Here is an 18,414-nt window from a genome sequence, read left to right on the forward strand (position 1 = left end):
AGATCCTTGCTGGCGAGTCTGGTGAGTGTTCATGGAAGCAAACTGATTCTCTAAATTCTTGACTGTAGAAGCAAGATGTGAGAACTTGTTGTTGAGCTCATTGTAGCTCCCATCAATCTTGGAATGAAGGTTTTTCAACTCATATCCAACATGCTTCTCACTTCTAGTCTGAGACTCCAAGATTTGTTTCAGGAGGGTGTCAGTGCTGCTCTCTTGAGGAGCAGAGGAACCAGATAAGGGGTTTTGCTGAGGTTGATAGCTGCCTTGCTGGTTGTTTCGAGGCGGATAACCACTCTGTTGGTTGTTGGGATAGGATTTCTGTTGGTAGTTGTTGTACTCAAAGTTGGGCTCTTTTTTGTACCAGCTACCATTGTTGTTGATGAAACACAGCTCTTCCTGACTTTCCAAACCCTCAACCTCATGGACAACAGGTGGTGTATCTTGGCTTGGGCTACCAACAAAGTGCAGCTGCTCTTGTGTGGCTTTATCATCAAGGAGGATGTCTATCTTATCCTGTAGAGCTTTCAACTCCTTCCTCGTCTGCTTATCATCTGTTTGACTGCTTCTGTCGTGGTCTCCACTGTAGACTGCATCACTCTTTACCATGTTGTCAACCAGCTCCTCTGCATCTTCCTCAGTTCTCCCCAAGAAGAACCCATTGCTAGCTGTATCCAATCTGGCCCTGTACTTAGGAAGAGCACCACAGTAGAATGTGCTCAGCAAGCTCTCCTTAGAGAAACCATGGTGTGGGCATTGAGCTTGGTAGCCCTTGAATCTCTCTCAGGCTTCACTGAATCCTTCCAAGTTCTTCTGTTGGAAACTGGAGATCTCATTTCTCAGCTTAGCAGTTCTTGAGGTTGAGAAGAATTTCTCCAAGAATGCTCTCTTGCACTCATCCCAAGTGGTGATAGAGTCGCTGGGTAGAGACTCTCCCACTGACGTGCCTTATCCCCCAAAGAGAAAGGGAATAGCTTGAGCTTTAAGGCATCTTCGGACACACCATTGGTTTTTGACAACCCACAGTAGCTGTCGAACCTATCCAAGTGATCAAATGGGTCCTCCAGAGCCAAGCCATGATACTTGTTGTTCTCGATCACGTTGAGGAGTCCTGACTTGACCTCAAAGTTGTTGGCTGCCACAGCTGGTGCTTGGATTCCGAATCGGTGACCATGTATGTTGGGGCGGTCGTAAGTGCCAATGGGTCGAGCTGCCCGCGATTGGTGTTCTGCCCCTTGCGGTGGATCTGCCATATCAATATCCAAGTGGGCCTGGTGTTCTTCTTCTCTTCTAGCTCTAGCACACTCCCTCTCAAAAGCTCTGATGTCTGCTACTATTGGAACTAGGTTTGATGGACCCCTGCTCCTCAAGTTCATACACCTGAAAGTGAAAGGTAGGTGAAGAAGAAGAATCAGTAACAAAACAAAATTAAAATGACTTAGTCTCAAGCAAGTGACTAAATCTCAATGTTTAAATCTACTCAGAATTTGGCAACGGCGCCAATTTGATATTAGGAGTTTTCAAGGCTCCTAAGGCAAATATTGTAGTATAAAAGATTGTCGAACCAGTTCTGAGGGATATCAAAGCACCGAGAATGCAAGTACTCACTTAATCTAAGTGCAACCAATGATTTAGATGAGTTTTAAACTACTACTAATACTAGAAAGCAATAACAGAATGATACTTTCTTGACTAAGGGAAAAGAGAACTCATGGGAATAGGGATTAGACCTTGGGTGATCAAGTATCGAACTAAGGATGGCAAATGATCAATCAAACTATCAACCTTAAGCCTAGACACAATTCTAAGCAAGCTCTATGTCTAGATGAATGCTCATTTGCTAACATATCTCAAACATCAAATGTCTTTGGTTGAATAATATGAAAGCAATCATTACTAACAAGTCTATTAGCTATCTTAGCACCTTTAACAACAAATGTCTTTGGCAAAGTATACTAAAAGCCTAGGAGAGTTGTCTCAGGCATTTCATCAAACACCTTTTGGGTGGGAAATGTCTATTGATCAACTTTTGAGTGGCCAACTCAGAAGATGCATTATGAATACTCTACTAGCAAGGAACAAGAATGATCTACACTAAAACATCCTAGAACTAACCTAATCACCCTTAATCTCCCTAACCCATGAATTCAAAAAGTGATTACTCACTAATCTCCATGATTCCTCTTAAACCCATATTGGATTTCAGATTAATCATGTAGAGAAAAATATAAGAAATCAACAATAACACAAGAACATAACAATCAAAATCCCAGAGATGAACTTCTCAAGAGAGTTTTTGTGTATTTCTCAATAGATCCAAGATAATCAGCCTCTGGTGGCTACCAAAGATGTTTAAAACGTAGGTTTTTGAAAAGTAAAAACGTGCATAATGAAATGACCAAAAGGCCCTTAAGAAATCATGAATTCGCCAAACAAATAGACGCGGAGCGACCTCGGCACGTCGCTGCGAGAGGTCTCTCCCGGGTCGTTTCCTCGCGAGCGACCTGGCTGTGTCGCTCCGAAGACGTTGCTCCCGGCTTGCTCAGAAACCATAGACGCGAGCGACCTTAGGGTGTCGCTCTAGGAGGTCGCTCCCGGCTTGTTCGTCGCTCTCAAATCGACACAACCCGAGCGACCTCTGGGTGTCGCTGCGGTGAGGTCGCTCAAGGAGCTGGAGCGACTTCGCCTTGTCGCTCTAGGAGGTCGCTCCGAAGCGTAGATGGCGAGCGAGTTCATGGCGTCGCTCCGGTAGGTCGCTCTCATGCATTGCTCGTCCAATGACCACTCTAATCACCTCCCTTGAGCTCCAAATGTACCCAAATGTCTCCAGGAACTCCATGTGGTACTCTAATACCTAATGGAGATATATGTATGCAAAATGCAACCTAGACATCCCTAAATCCTAATCTATATGATGAAAATGCACATGAACGAATGGATAAGATAATGGAAATATGCAAGATATCAATACAGTAAAAACCAAGCAAGTAAACTGTTTGTTGTGGACATGATCATCAACTGATCACAGCCTTTTTGATGCCATCTACTATCTACATATTAATTATTTTCGAGTGCTAGTATTTACAGAGTAATTTGGTAAAATAACAAAATAGAAAACCTCATTCTAGATTAAGTAAATAACACAATTAACATTGAGAAAATAACCATATATGTTTTTGGATATAATATTGTGTGTGTATTATGTATTAATTCCAAATGTACACTAACACGCGCTAGATCTGTTTCTCTGTCCATGTTTAGTTAAATATGTGTTTCCTCTTCCCCCTATCATCTTATTTTTATCTCTTAATATAAACTAATTCAGACTTATAGTTCGACACTTCTATGTAGACTACAATATCGTTTCATTTATAAAAACTAGTTTAGTAAACTAACACACATTTCCTTTAAAATAAATTATTAAAAAACTTATAGTTAAAAACGTAGACTAGAATTGCACATTATTATTATTTTATAAAAATTAAAAGAAAGAATACAATATGATTTTGAAATCACTCATAGAATGAATCTAATTTATAAACAACGTGATATTCCTAACTTGTTTTCTCTATGTGATGTTTTTTCTCTATAAAAAAAAAGTTAATGTGATAAATTTAAGTCGTATCTTTTTGACAGAATCTCACTATTAGATTAAATTCGTGGACCTATATATGCTTCGAATAATAAATGTTTTTCGTTTGCAGTCTACATTTATATCATGTTATGATTTACAAAGTTCTAACCTAGACCACTTGATAATGATTTGATTTACTCATATCTTTTACATCTACGTACAAATAAAAAATAACCCTAAAACTTACAACTTAATTATAGTACAATGCTATTGAAGTAATTAATAAACTTAAATCTAAATTAAATTTTTTTTCCTAAATCTATTCCACAACAAATTCATGATAAATATTACACTTAATGCACATGAATACTATAAACCTTAATATGTAAAGTAGAAAGTCTTTCTATAAATTTGTGGGTATTATCCTCTATTAAATAATAAAATCAATAAACAATATTTAAAAAATTTAAAGGATATGTCGCATTTGAGAATAAAAACTTAATAATGAGAACATATTTAAAAATATCCATTTTACTTGATAATTCTAAATTTGTACCTAATTAAAATTTTCAAATAATCAATTTGACTAATCTATTTAATTGACGATATTGTTTTAGATATATATAACTAAAATGTTATTAGAAAATTATTTTTAAATTATGTATGATATTACATATGTTCAATTGAATTTTACCTTAAATTATTTTTCTTTAGTAAGGATTTGAAATATTAGATTTGGTAATAACGTGTACATTTAAGTATTAGTATTAAAAAACTTAAAAACACCTAAGATTTTTGTTATGAGAAAATTGTAATAGGGAAAGTTTCAAAAGAATATTCTAAAAAAAAAAGAAAAAAAGTTCATATAAAATAAAAATACTACATATAATAAAATATTAAAGTCAATCAGTTAAAATAAAATTAATTTGACAATAATATAAATACAAGAAATGTAATTACTCATTCTAACAAATTACTCATTTTAATAAGTATAATATAAATATTTTACTAAAAATGCATGACGAATATTTAAAAATCGGATTGAGAAATTAAAAATTAAGACTACTTGTATAACGGGTTGGAAATTTAAATATAGTTATCATTTATGACCAAAAACCTATCAAAACATCTCAAATATTATTTTCGCATATATATTTTAGTTTATGGAAAACACATACATAAACTAAAAATATATATTTTAATTATTATGCGTAATATCATAATAAAAATACATAATACGTGAAAAAATAAATAAATATTATATTATTTATAGAAAACAAAAGTATATTTCTAAAAAATGAAAAAAAAATGGTTTCTTTTTTTTACTGGGAACCCAAATGTTGCAAATAATTCTTTCCAACGTGTATCAAACCCGACCAATGAAAGGCTACTAGCATTTCCTTTACCACTGGCCAACTCGGTATCGGGTAAATAGAAATGATATAGGTTAAACAAAAACAAATATTCGCGTGATATTTACATTTACAGTTATATAAATCATTTTACTTTTACTATTAGTGAAATTATCTAACAGAAATATATGTATTACGTGATGTATTTTTGTCATTATTTTATTATAATTTTTATAGATTTTATAATAGTGTAAAAAATATTTAGTTACATTACGTAAATAAAAAAACACCGGCCAGTTCTAGTATTGGATTATAATTTACCGTATAATTCAAATGAAATAGGATAATAAATATATAACAAACATATTATAATATAACACGTTTTCGCAAAGAAAATATCAAGTCTTTAGAATATCCTACAGATTAGTTAGTAACATATATCTGATCTATTAACTACGTACGTGTTGAACTACCTATGGTTTGGCTATAGGTAGTGGGATTGACCCACATAACCTTAATAATTGCATGTGAAAATATAAAATAATGAAATATCGATTAGAATCACTAACCCTTTTCCAAAAGGATGGAGAAAGTGTAGAAACGTTTGGAAAGATTAAACCCTAATCATCTCAACTCTCAAGAAATTAACTAACCCAATAAAACTAGAATCGAATACCAAATAACTACAGAAAAGTAAATTTTGTTTGAGTTCAGAATCTATTATAAGAATATGGAAGTATCGAGTGTAAGTAACTAAGTATAGTTCCCTACTTTTCAAAAAAAAAAAAAAGTATAGTTCCCTTATTAGTTTTAGAAATATCAAACTCTTGTTAACTGAACTCTGCGAGGAAAAAGCTACTCAAAAATGTAGCTAAATGATTTGAATAGACAGCCCACATAATTCAGCATCCTTTGGTTTGTAGAAGATAATTCAGCTCGAAAATTATCTCGAGAGTTGTCCCATTTTGTTATATATACTTATATAATTTGTTAGTATTGATGTGGATACATTACTAATTTTGTAGGGACAATACTAAAGTTTATGAAGAGAGATTCCTAGTGTATGGTGAAAAATCATCATGACGTCCACAAAGAGAAAATGCAACTTGCAGTAATATTGTACATTAAATTTTTCCTTTACCTTAACCATTGGAGACGATTTATATTTAATTTTTACCTTGTAAATATATTTCGAAAAATGTTGCTAACATGTTTTTTCACCTATTTGCCGGGAACTCAAGCATTGTAAATAGTCTTTCTCACCATCATTTGAATCCAAGTGGCAAAAATTACAGCCGCAACTTCTTTACCACTATGCCAACTCAACGTTGGTAAATGTTGCTAAAAATCATTCTAAGTTCGAGGGATCAACTCATCATCAACATGTACAGCTTTTTAATCATTGCTCTCTCCCTAAGTAAAATATCTTCCTTCATTTCGGTGACTATTTAACCTATCAGTTCACCTTTATTTAGTCACTTTCGAATATAATATTTTTGTTACTTAAAAGGGTTCAAATGTTTTTACTTTACACCTCTCGCTTTGCTTGTAGATGCGACCTGAAACATTGTGCATGTTTCTCATTGCAGATCTTACTCTTACAAACATGAGAAACTGAAAATCAAGTCCATCCGGTGCCAAGTACCAAATGATTCAACATGTTATATAAAACATAAGAGTTGATCATAAAGCCCTAGCTCGACACAAATTACTAAGTCCGAACATGATTTAACAATGTTTTGACAAAGGGTTATCGATTATCATTTGTTGCGCAGATCGAGCTAACATTGGCTTTTTGGGTTACGATTGGTCGTTTGGTTCTAGCCGATTAAACTTATATTAATGTCGTAGTTTATTTTTATTTTTTAGTCAAGTACGTATTGATTCATGAGATTTTTGTCCCCACACAACATCTGCAGTCAAATACCCACTAAATCATTGAACATGTGCAAGTTTTTGAACCATGTGATATTGAAATGTAGTACTAACTAAGATGCTTAACAAGCCACAATGGTCCAAATACTAGAGAACATACCATATTAGCCTTGACACCTTGTGTGCAAAAAAAAAGAAGAAGATCAGGTTGAGCAATGGATCACAACCATTTCGTACACATAAAAACAACAGATTGATATGTTACCAAGCGTAAAATCTTAAAAACGAAAAGCAATGTGAATGGTAGGTATTTGTAAGAATGTTAGGTTTTATGAATAAGAGATTTGTTCAAGGAGAAGAGGACATGGGCAACCACAAGAAAAAGGTATAAAAGGACAAAACAGAGTAATTGAGGGGGTCGACATGGGGAATTACAAAGAAGCTGAAAACCTTGCAACCACATGAAATAAAAAAATGTCACTGTCACAAGATAGTGAAATCACACTGTTGTCTCTTGCGTATGTGTTTGTTTAGATCTGATCATCCACGAAGAACCACACATTAAAGCAAAGCCACATTTTGAAAAAGACCCAATCAACCCCATCACTCTTCACATGTCCACTGAATCGAATCTCCTCTCCTCTCCTTTCTTCTTTTGTTTTGTTGGACTTAGATAGAATCAAAGGACACACAAAAGTGTCAAAACCCTTATCACTATAACCTCCACCATCTTCAACATCTCTCCTTATAAACAACTCTACTACTCTTCTTTCTCGCTCACATTCTCTCAAGTACTCAATAAGCAATGGTGAGTTTTACTTCTTTTTCTCTGTTTTTCTTGGCTCTGCTTTTTCTGTCTTAATGCGTTTTGCTTGTCTCTAAAGGTTCATGTGTCGTCGCATGGAGCAAAAGATGGCTCGGAAGAAGCCTTCGACTATAGAGGAAATCCACCTGATAAGTCCAAAACCGGTGGATGGTTAGGCGCCGGTTTAATCTTAGGTACACAATCTCAAGCCTCCATATCACAAACCGACTAAAAATACTCTGTTTTGTTCTTGTAACTAAAACATAATCCTCTGTTTGTAACCTTCTCGGTTTTTGTTTCTTTAAACTAAATGTGAAGGGAGTGAACTCTCGGAGAGAATATGCGTGATGGGGATATCAATGAACCTGGTGACGTACCTTGTCGGAGATTTACACATCTCATCAGCAAAATCTGCAACCATAGTCACAAACTTCATGGGAACTCTCAACCTCTTAGGACTTCTTGGTGGTTTCTTGGCTGATGCTAAACTCGGTCGGTACAAGATGGTCGCAATCTCAGCCTCTGTCACAGCTCTGGTAAAACCCTTAACCACGTCTTTGTACCCTCGAGAGATTTCTTCCTCTGATTCTTTTGTTCATGTGAAATCACAGGGAGTGTTGCTGTTGACAGTGGCAACAACCATCCCAAGCATGAGACCACCACTCTGTGATGACTTCAGGAGACTTCACCATCAGTGCGTAGAAGCAAACGGTCACCAGCTAGCTCTTCTCTACGTCGCTCTCTACACCATAGCTCTAGGCGGAGGAGGGATCAAGTCCAACGTGTCCGGTTTCGGGTCTGACCAGTTCGACACGAGTGATCCCAAAGAAGAGAAGCAGATGATTTTCTTCTTCAACAGATTCTACTTCTCCATCAGCCTTGGGTCTCTCTTCGCCGTGATTGTCCTGGTTTACGTCCAGGACAACGTCGGGAGAGGCTGGGGCTACGGAATCTCGGCCGCGACCATGGTGGTTGCGGCCGTGGTTCTGCTCTGCGGGACGAAACTGTACCGTTTCAAGAAACCTAAAGGAAGCCCTTTTACCGTTATATGGAGGGTTTGTTTCTTGGCCTGGAAGAAAAGAAACCAAAGCTACCCTTCGCATCAGAGTCTTTTAAACGGTTATGACAACACAACGGTTCCCCACACGGAGAGGCTAAAATGTTTAGACAAAGCTGCGGTTGTAGTAGAAGAGAGCTCTCCTAGTACCAAGGAGTTCAAAGAGAAGGATCCGTGGATGGTTTCGACCGTTACACAGGTCGAAGAAGTGAAGCTAGTTGTGAAATTGATTCCCATTTGGGCAACGAACATTCTCTTCTGGACGATTTACTCCCAAATGACGACTTTCACGGTGGAACAAGCCACATTTATGGAGCGTAAACTCGGGTCTTTCACGGTTCCCGCAGGGTCCTACTCTGCGTTTCTCATCCTCACCATCCTCCTCTTCACTTCCCTTAACGAGAGAGTCTTTGTGCCTTTAGCAAGAATGGTTACAAAGAAGCCTCAAGGAATCACCAGCCTTCAGAGAATAGGAGTAGGGCTTGTGTTGTCAATGGCTGCAATGGCGGTAGCAGCTGTTATAGAGAACGCTAGACGCGAGGCAGAGGTTACCAACGGTTATAAGAAAAGCGCGTTCTGGTTGATTCCACAGTACTTCTTGGTTGGTGCTGGTGAAGCTTTTGCTTACGTTGGGCAGCTTGAGTTCTTTATAAGAGAAGCACCAGAGAGGATGAAGTCGATGAGCACCGGGTTGTTTTTGAGCACGATTTCGATGGGATTCTTTGTGAGCAGCTTGCTTGTTTCTCTTGTTGATAAGGTAACGCACAAGAGCTGGCTTAGAAGCAACCTTAACAAAGCGAGACTGAACTACTTCTACTGGTTGCTTGTTGTCTTGGGAGCTTTCAATTTCTTGGTTTTTATAGTGTTTGCGATGAAGCATCAGTACAAAGCTGATATGATTAGTGTTGGGGTTGATGATTCAGTGGAGAAGGAGAAAGAAAAATCTGAGTTGGAGCTTAAAGACATTCCATAAAACAAGAGATTTCTCTTTTTAAAAGCTTTCTTCCATTTTCTTGAATGCTTGCTTTGTTGTTGCTTTGGATTTTTTTTGTATTTTTTTTAAATATATTGTGTGTATGAAATACAAGCATTTCTACATATAGTTTGGATTGTAATTTTGTTAAACTTGAAAACATTGGTTACTACTATATAATGTTAGCTTTTACCTCTTCCAAAACTTTTATAAAATGACGCGATGAATAACTCGGAAAATGCTAGATTTATCCTGAACTTTGAGCATACTAGGCATAAATTTCAAATTTTTGATTAGTTAAGGTATGTTTTGGCATGCAATAAGAGTTGAGATATGTATTTTTTATCGATTCCTAGTTCAGACATGAATTTCAAATTTTTGATTAGTGAAGGTATGTTTTGACATGCAGTAAAAGTTGGGGTATGTATTTTCTCAGCGACCCTTAGTTCGGACATGAATAAGCCGTTTTCCCCGTACTAGCACTCAAGTGGCCAAATTTTTTTTGTATACAGATTCTCCCAGAACCACTTGTTTGAATAGTTCATTGATGTAAGCAATGCTGCAAGTGTGTGGTCAATGAAGGAACTTGGATTTAAAGGAAAAAATGGTTTCATATCAACAAGCAAAGAACAAAAAATATAAATTATATAAAATTTGAATGTTGAAAAGATTATGTATTTTTATGTTATAGTATATAAAATTTTACTAACAACAACATCTTAAATACATCTTTTCACAAACTTAGGTCTTAATTTTCCACTTTATATTTTTAATTTTTACATCGTATTTATATATATATCAAAATTTTATAATGTTCTTAAACCAGAATTTTGACAAATATATTTATTTTTATCGAGAAATCGAAGAAGGTAAACAAAGTTTTTCTCAAGCGTGTTCATATGAGACCTAATTATATGGTATTCAGAGTCACATTGTGTAAACTACTTTAAAATTTATATAACTTTAAACAATCCAAACTTTGGGAAGAATACAAATCTCACTTTCTAACAATTATCACAAATATGGAGATTTCTTGAAACAAATATCTAGTGATGTTGAAGGAGAAGAAGACATGTAATTCATGTAAAGAGAAATGACCTTATTTTCTTGCGTTGTTGTTCAAAATATTGGGCCTCTTACGAGGCCCATTTAGATCTTAAATAGGTTTACGGTTTAACGTTGACTAGAACTTGACTCGCACCTCCAAGCGGATGTTTGATTTAATTTGTCTTCAACGTAAACTCATAATTCGTTGGTTTTATTAAAAAATCCATATATATTTTTTATATTTTGTAATTTACATATAGAGTAGAATATATTATTTTTTAATATAATTTTTTAATAATATTTTTTTTTATTTTGTACAGAATATTATATTATTTTTTTTATAAATTGATGCAGTTTATTGTAATAATATTATTCATATATTAATCTGTTATTTGTTTTGTTAATTTATTTTAAAATGAAACAACATACTAAAAAATAAAAAAATTTGCATTAGTTTCTATTAATTATTATTAATTTTATGATATTTTATTTTCTTGAAAATTGAACTCTCTAAATTTTTATATTTGACTAAATTAAATAAGGTAATATTGTACTTAAAAGTTGTTTTATATAATATATACTATATATTTTAGTTTGTGTTTTTAATTTCACCACAAAGAAACAATAATTATTGTAATTAATTAATTTAAATTTATTTTAAATGTAGTGGTAGAATCTGTAAATAAAAAGAAATACAAAAGAAAATACTTAATTTATTGTAATGCAATGATTAAATGTATAAATAAAAGAAAATACTTAACCTGCTATCCATGTTTCCAAACAATTTTCATCTATTCTACTATTCATGTTTCCAAACATTACCAAAATGTACTTTAGATGTGCATCATGTATATGTAGGTTACGCCTTCTATTGCGAATAATAAGAAACACTTTCATAACCTCTCTAGTTTCTTGACATGGTATCAGAGCCATAACCTAACTACACCAAGGTTATAGCTTTCGATCTTGTGATCTCTAAACTTTCCGCTTCAAAATTCTAAATCTTTGTTTTCTCGATATGGGTGATCTTACACAAGCTCGTACCGAGACTCGTCGCACAATCTCCCCATATGATCTAAGCTCTAGTGATAATCCTGGAACCTTGATCTCAAAACCTTTGCTGTGTGGCCCTAACTACGATGAATGGGCTACGAATCTCAAGCTGGCGTTGAAGGCAAGAAAGAAGTTTGGATTCGCTGATGGTTCCATACCTCAACCAGTGGACACCTTTGTGGATTATGAAGACTGGATAGCAAATAATGCTTTCGTAGTCTCCTGGATGAAATTGACAATTGATGAAAGCATATCTACATCGATGTCACATGTTGATGATGCTCATGAGGCTGTGGATGCATATTCAGTGTCGCTTTGGAGTGAAGAATGGGCAGCGAGTGCAGAGACTTAAACCTGAACTCGCCACATGCTGACAACGAGGGCTTCCTATCGAAGCTTACTATGGAAATTGACTCACCTTTGGAGGAATATGGCTGACTACCAACAAGCCAAGACTATGGAAGAAGTTCGTAAAGAACGCGAGGAAGATAAAACTTCATTAGTTTCTGATTGGGCGAGATGAAACTGAATATGGTGCTATCAAATCATCTTTACTGTCTCGTGTCCCATTTCCTACCCTGGATGAAGCTTACAACGCTCTTGTTCAGAATGAAGAATCAAAACAACTTGGACGGATGAATACTTAGAGGGTTGATGGAGTCAGTTTTGCTGTTCAAGCAACCAGATCAAAATCCAGTCAAGATCGCAAAGGTGGATCTGTAACTTGCACAAACTGCGGTCGCCCTGGACATGTTGCTGAGAATTGTTTTTGATTGATTGGTTATCCGGATTGGTGGAAAGTTAATCAAAAGCAAATATCAGGACCAGCTAGCTCACGTGGCAACTCTGCTCCTGCAAGTCGCAGTACGGGAAACAAAAACGCTGCTCGCGGGATGACTGCTGGTTCAGGCCGCTCGTCTCAGAGAGGCAAGTCGTCGGACACAGCTCGTGCAAACAACATTTTTGTCTCTCCGGCTCAAGCAAACTCCCTCACTGCTGAGGATCGCTTAGGCCTTATTGGTTTAAGTGACACACAATGGCGAACTCTCGTGCATCTGCTCAATGAGAGGAACTCCACTCCTGTAAACCGGTTCTCTGTTAAGAAATTATTGAATCCTGGATCATTGACTCTAGTGCTACAAATCATATGACTGGTTCACTTGATTTTCTGCTTGATATTTCTGACTTGGCACCAGTGACTATTAAACTGCCAAACGGTCGTGTTACAATATCTACTAAAATGGATAGTGTACGACTGGGTTCTTTTCTGACACTGCAATGTGTCTATTATGTTTATGGACTTCATTGCCATCTCATATCAGTCTCTCATCTTACGAGGGACAGAGGTTGTCTATTTCAACTCACTGATAAGGTTTGTATTATTCAGGATCGCATCACACTGATGCTGATTGAAGTGGGTGAACAACAGCAAGGATTATATTTTTTCAGAGGAGTGGAAGCTGTGACTGCGATCCAGAGATTGGAGAACACTACTGCTGATGTCTGGCATCGTCGTCTTGGTCATCCTTCTTCTAAGGCTATGGAGAGGTTGTAGCTTTCTGATTTCAGTGTTTCTGGTTTTAGTTCAAACACTTGTGATATTTGTATTCGTGTGAAACAAACACGGGAATCTTTTCCTTCAAGTATTAATAAGACGACATTTGTGTTCCAACTTATTCACTGCGATCTTTGGGGTCCTTACAGGACAAAGTCCCTTTGTGGTTCAACATATTTTCTTACGATACTTGATGATTACTCGCGTGCGGTTAGGATATATCTGCTCCCAAACAAACGAGAAGCACCGACACACCTTAAGAACTTCATAGCACTCGTGGACAGACAGTTTGATACGAAGATTCAGACTATATGTAGCGACAATGTATCTGAGTTCACTTGCTTAACAGATTTCTTTGCAGAACACAGAATCATTCATGAGACTTCTTGCGTTGGAACCCCTCAGCAGAATGGTCGCGTCGAGCGCAACACATGCATATCCTCAACACGGCTCGAGCTCTCAGATTCAAGGCTCAACTACCAGTCAAATTTTGGGGTTATTGCGCACTTGATGCAGGTTATCTGATAAACCGTACTCCAACAAAACTGCTCAATGGTCGCACACCATTTGAGCTCGTTTACAAGAGGCCTCCTCCGATGAGTCATCTCCGGGTATTCGGTTGCTTGTGTTACGTCCATAACCAAAAACACGGAGGTGATAAGTTTGAGGAAAGAGGTACTCGTTCAGTATCCGTTGGATACCCGTTTAATAATAAAGGATGGAGAGTGTATAATCTAGACATAAGCAAGGTTTCAGTCTCAAGAGATGTGGTCTTTAATGAGTCGGAATACCCATTCTCAACACCAGTGTTGTCTATACCTATCATTCCTTCCACGACTAATGAGGCATCAACTTCATTGCCTCCATCGTCTCAGAACCCATTCAAGCTGAAACAGACGCTGAACCATTTCCAGCTGAGACAGTTGCAGAACCTGTTCAAGCTGAGAGAGTAGCTGAACCCGTTCCAGCTGAGTCAGTTGCATAACATGTTCAAGCTGAGACAGTCGCTGATCCTGTTCCAGCTGAGACAGTCGCTGAACCTGTTCAGTCTATGACAATCGCATAACCTGTTCAAGCTGAGGAGCTTGGTTGTGGCAAACGTTCTAAGAAAGCTCCGACAAGATTGGCAGACTATGTTACCACATTGTTACACAATCCTCTCCCTTCTGCGACACCGTATCCACTTGATAATTATGTCTCAAGCACAAGATTCTCTCCTAATTATCAGGCTTATGTTATGGTTATCAGTTCTGTTGTTGAACCTACAAGTTACAAAGAGGCTTTTCTTGATGAACATTGGCGCGATGCCATCACTGATGATATAGTAGCTTACGAAAATAATGGTACCTGGACTGTAGTCACCTTACCCGCAGGGAAGAAGGCGTTGAGTTGTAAGTGGGTTTTCAGATTGAAATTTAATGCTGATGGCACTCTTTCTCGTTACAAAGCACGGCTGGTTGTATGCGCAAATAACCAAACAGAGGGGTTTGACTACAACGAAAACTTCGCACCTGTGGCTAAAATGGTCACCATCCGAGCTTTTCTCAGCTGTTTGCATCTCATGATTGGGAAGTACACCCAAATGGACGTGCATAATGATTTTCTTCATGGTGATCTTGAAGAAGAGGTGTATATGCAATTACCTCCTGAGTTTCGTACTACTGATAAAATACAGGTATGTCGGTTACACAAGTCTCTCTATGGCCTGAAACAGGCTCCCCGCTGTTGGTTCGCAAAGATAACTTCAGCCTTAAAGGACTATGGTTTCGAACAGAACCAATCAGACTACTCCTTATTCGTCTATGATTCAGAACAAACCAAAATTTATGTTCTCATCTACGTAGACGACTTGATCATAATTGGAAATTCGGTTTCAGTCATAGCCAACTTCAAAGAATATCTCAGCTCATGTTTTGACATGAAAGATCTGGGAATCCTGCGATACTTTCTTGGCATCGAAGTAGCCAGAAACCCAACTGGTATCAACGTATTCCAACAAAAATATGCTTTGGATTTGATCGCTGAAATAGGATTCCTTGGAGTCAAACCAGTCTCCTTTCCTCTCGAGCAGAACCACAAATTAGCTCTTGCCGATGGAGACTTACTCTCGGATCCTACCTGCTATCGTCACTTGATAGGGAAATTTATTTACCTGGGCACTACCAGGCCTGAGTTAACTTATCCTATTCAGATTATATCGCAGTTTAAGAGTGCTCCAAGGTCTAAACATTGGAATGCAGCTCTCAAAGTAGTGAGATACTTGAAGAACAGTCCTGGACAAGGTATATTACTTCGAGATACTGAACTCAAACTTACAGCTTGGTGCGTCGCTGATTGGGGTGCATGTCCCTTAACACGTTGTTCTCTGACCGGCTGGTTCATCCAGTTTGGTGGTTCACCTCTTTCATGAAAAACAATGAAACAAGATCATGTCTCTCACTCCTTCGCAGAAGTTGAATATAAGGCCATGGCTGACACAATATGTGAGATCATCTGGATTCGTGAATTTCTACCTGCTTTTGGTGTTGACTGCTCTGGGCCCATACCGATTCACTTCGACAGTCTATCAGCCATCAAACTTGCAGCTAATCCGGTTTACCATGCAAGGACCATACATGTGGGCATGGACTGCCACTTCATACGTGATGAGATCATCAAAGGTATTATTACCACACACCACGTCTAATTGAAATCACATCTAGATGATATCATGACTAAAGCATTGGGACATCGGGAATTTGAAGATTTCTTGGTCAAGCTGGGTGTTTGTAATCTACACACTCCACCTTGAGAGGGGAGGGGGGGGGGGGGTATTGGGCCTAACGTTGTTGTGCATCATGTATATGTATGTGATGCCTCCTATTGTGAATAATAAGAAACACTTTCATAGCCTCTCTAGTTTCTTGACACAAAATGAAAAAGTTGTGCCCCAGCTAATTGCAAATGCACCAACTACTATTGTTCAAGGTGCACTAACATATGATTCTTGATGAAAAATCTTTTGAAAAATAATATGCAGCTTACACCATTGTTTTTGAGGGTGTTAATCCTACTATTGTTTTAGAGTCATAACTTACCGTGATAAGTATAGTACTGAATTGTTTTATTACTATAACTATGCCAAAATTTTCTTACAAAAGAGAGTGTGCAAAGCTGAATTTACGGAAGTTGATAATATGTTTGTCTATATTCTTACATGGGGACTATACTATCCAGCACCATCAAACTTGTTGGTAATCTCAAAAAACATCTCAGACGAACAGAGCTATATGGCGTTTGAAATCACATAATTTCAATATTCTTGTTTCATTTCTTGAGGAAGAAGACCGCTTGGTATGTCTTCCCACAGCATGTTTGTTGTCGACCAAAGCACGAGGGTCCCAACAGATGAAGTTGGCACATGGGTCTATCATAATGTTAGATCAGCTCTTGAAGATCAGGGTCACTGTGGCCAAGTGTCTATTTGGGCTTATTGTGAGAAGAACTACTTGTTACTTTTCATAAGAACTACTTGTTACTTTTCATTTGTATGACTATGATACGGAAAAGGAATCAAACTGCGAGATTGGTATGCAAAAAGTTACAAGTTGCAAGTTTCAACTATGTCATTGAGTACTTAGGGTGTCAATCCAAGTTACAAAGATCTCACAAGCAAAGAGAATAAAAATCATGAATTAATCTAAGCAATAAAAGTGTTGCTAATTAACCAATAACAATTCTAGCAAGACAAAATAAGATGATCTCAAATTCAACATGAAACAAAAGCAATAATCAAACTTTAATCAAATGGCAAAGATGAATTCATGGGCTAAGACAATGGATACATGGTGATCAATTGTCTGTTTTGAAGATCCTCTGTTTCTTAGCTCCTCTGTTTTGTTTCTAAGCTCCTATTGCTTAGCATGCACCAACTTATGTTGTTTAGACAAAAACAATTTATACATAGATATTGCTAGTCCAGGTTCAGGTGACACTAAGAGCATCAAATGATGTTTTTCTTTGGCATGTTTATTTGATTTTTGACATGCTTATAACTGAGTACAAAGTGAAATTATAAACCCAAGCGCTAAAAAGAAACGAAAAAGAGCTTAAACACTGAAAGAAATCTAAAAAAGTGTGGCAATGAAAGACAGAGACTTGCATGACATGTGGAAGTGGCAAAAAAATAAGGTGTTGTATCATTATATTATAATGATTTATTTCTAAGTTTTTTTTACATAATTTTAAAATTAAAATCAATAAACCATTTTTAAATCAAAAATACTATCAAATTGTGTATAAAATCACATATTTACATCTAAATATTGTTGTTTTCTTTAATTTTTTGTGTCGTATACTTGTATTTTTTTTTTCTCTATCAAGTTTTCTAATAAAACTGTTCTCCTAGTTTTATAGCTTGCTCTAGCAAATTCATGCGGAAAACAAAGAGAAAAAAAGAACTTATTTTCTTTTTGGATTGTAAGTCAAACATATAAGTTCTGTTATGTGGTTACTTTTGTTTATTTAGCCAAACTCTCTGAAACACACAACAAAAACTTTTAACTTGAAAAAACCAACAACTATTCCAAGGTTTGAAATTGTCGCACTACAGTTTCAAAATCTGAATCAAATATTGGAGCCTTAGCTCTAAGCATGTCCGGAGATTTAGACAAACCATTGCTTAAACTCTTGTGCTTGTATCTCTTTTTTTTTTTTTTTTTTTTTTTGATAATCCAGGTATCCGGACTTTAGTCCGACTATCCCACCGCGTCCAACCGGAACTGGCGAAGAAGGTCCTGTGGCCGGGGCTCAAACTCGTGATGGCGGACACCTCAGCCGAGGTTCCTTAACCACCAGACCACGAGGCCCGGTTCTTGTGCTTGTATCTTAAACAACATAAGTCACCAAAACTAACACCATTACTCCTTTTCAAGATGTTGGATGGTTTCTCAGTATCCACTAGCCACTGGCTTCATTAGATTTGCTAACCACTACACCACTACCATCAATGAACCAAATGATAGATCCTACATCGCCAAAACATCAATCCAGCTCAGATTAGAGGAGATCACAAACATTGTCTCCCGATTTAATACTCACCATACATGTTCGAGGTTTCATAGACGCCGTCTAAAAATGATATTGTA

The 18,414-nt window shown here is 36.8% G+C and overlaps 1 protein-coding gene and 1 non-coding gene across 2 annotated transcripts; both read left to right on the forward strand.

Annotated features, from left to right (window-relative positions):
* Positions 1 to 736: 736 nt before the first annotated feature.
* LOC125588055 lies at positions 737 to 843 on the forward strand. The gene has a single exon (XR_007324451.1). It is a non-coding gene; the product is annotated as a small nucleolar RNA R71 (small nucleolar RNA).
* A 6,510-nt stretch (positions 844 to 7,353) lies between these two features.
* On the forward strand, positions 7,354 to 9,829 carry LOC106396686 (protein NRT1/ PTR FAMILY 6.4). The gene is made up of 4 exons (XM_013837154.3): positions 7,354 to 7,606; positions 7,683 to 7,797; positions 7,922 to 8,139; positions 8,215 to 9,829. The coding sequence occupies exons 1-4, from the start codon at positions 7,604 to 7,606 to the stop codon at positions 9,631 to 9,633; spliced, it is 1,755 nt and encodes a 584-aa protein (XP_013692608.1). The 5' UTR covers positions 7,354 to 7,603; the 3' UTR covers positions 9,634 to 9,829.
* Positions 9,830 to 18,414: the final 8,585 nt, after the last annotated feature.

Source organism: Brassica napus, chromosome C5 (genome assembly GCF_020379485.1).
Source record: "Brassica napus cultivar Da-Ae chromosome C5, Da-Ae, whole genome shotgun sequence".
Classification (NCBI taxonomy): domain Eukaryota; kingdom Viridiplantae; phylum Streptophyta; class Magnoliopsida; order Brassicales; family Brassicaceae; genus Brassica; species Brassica napus.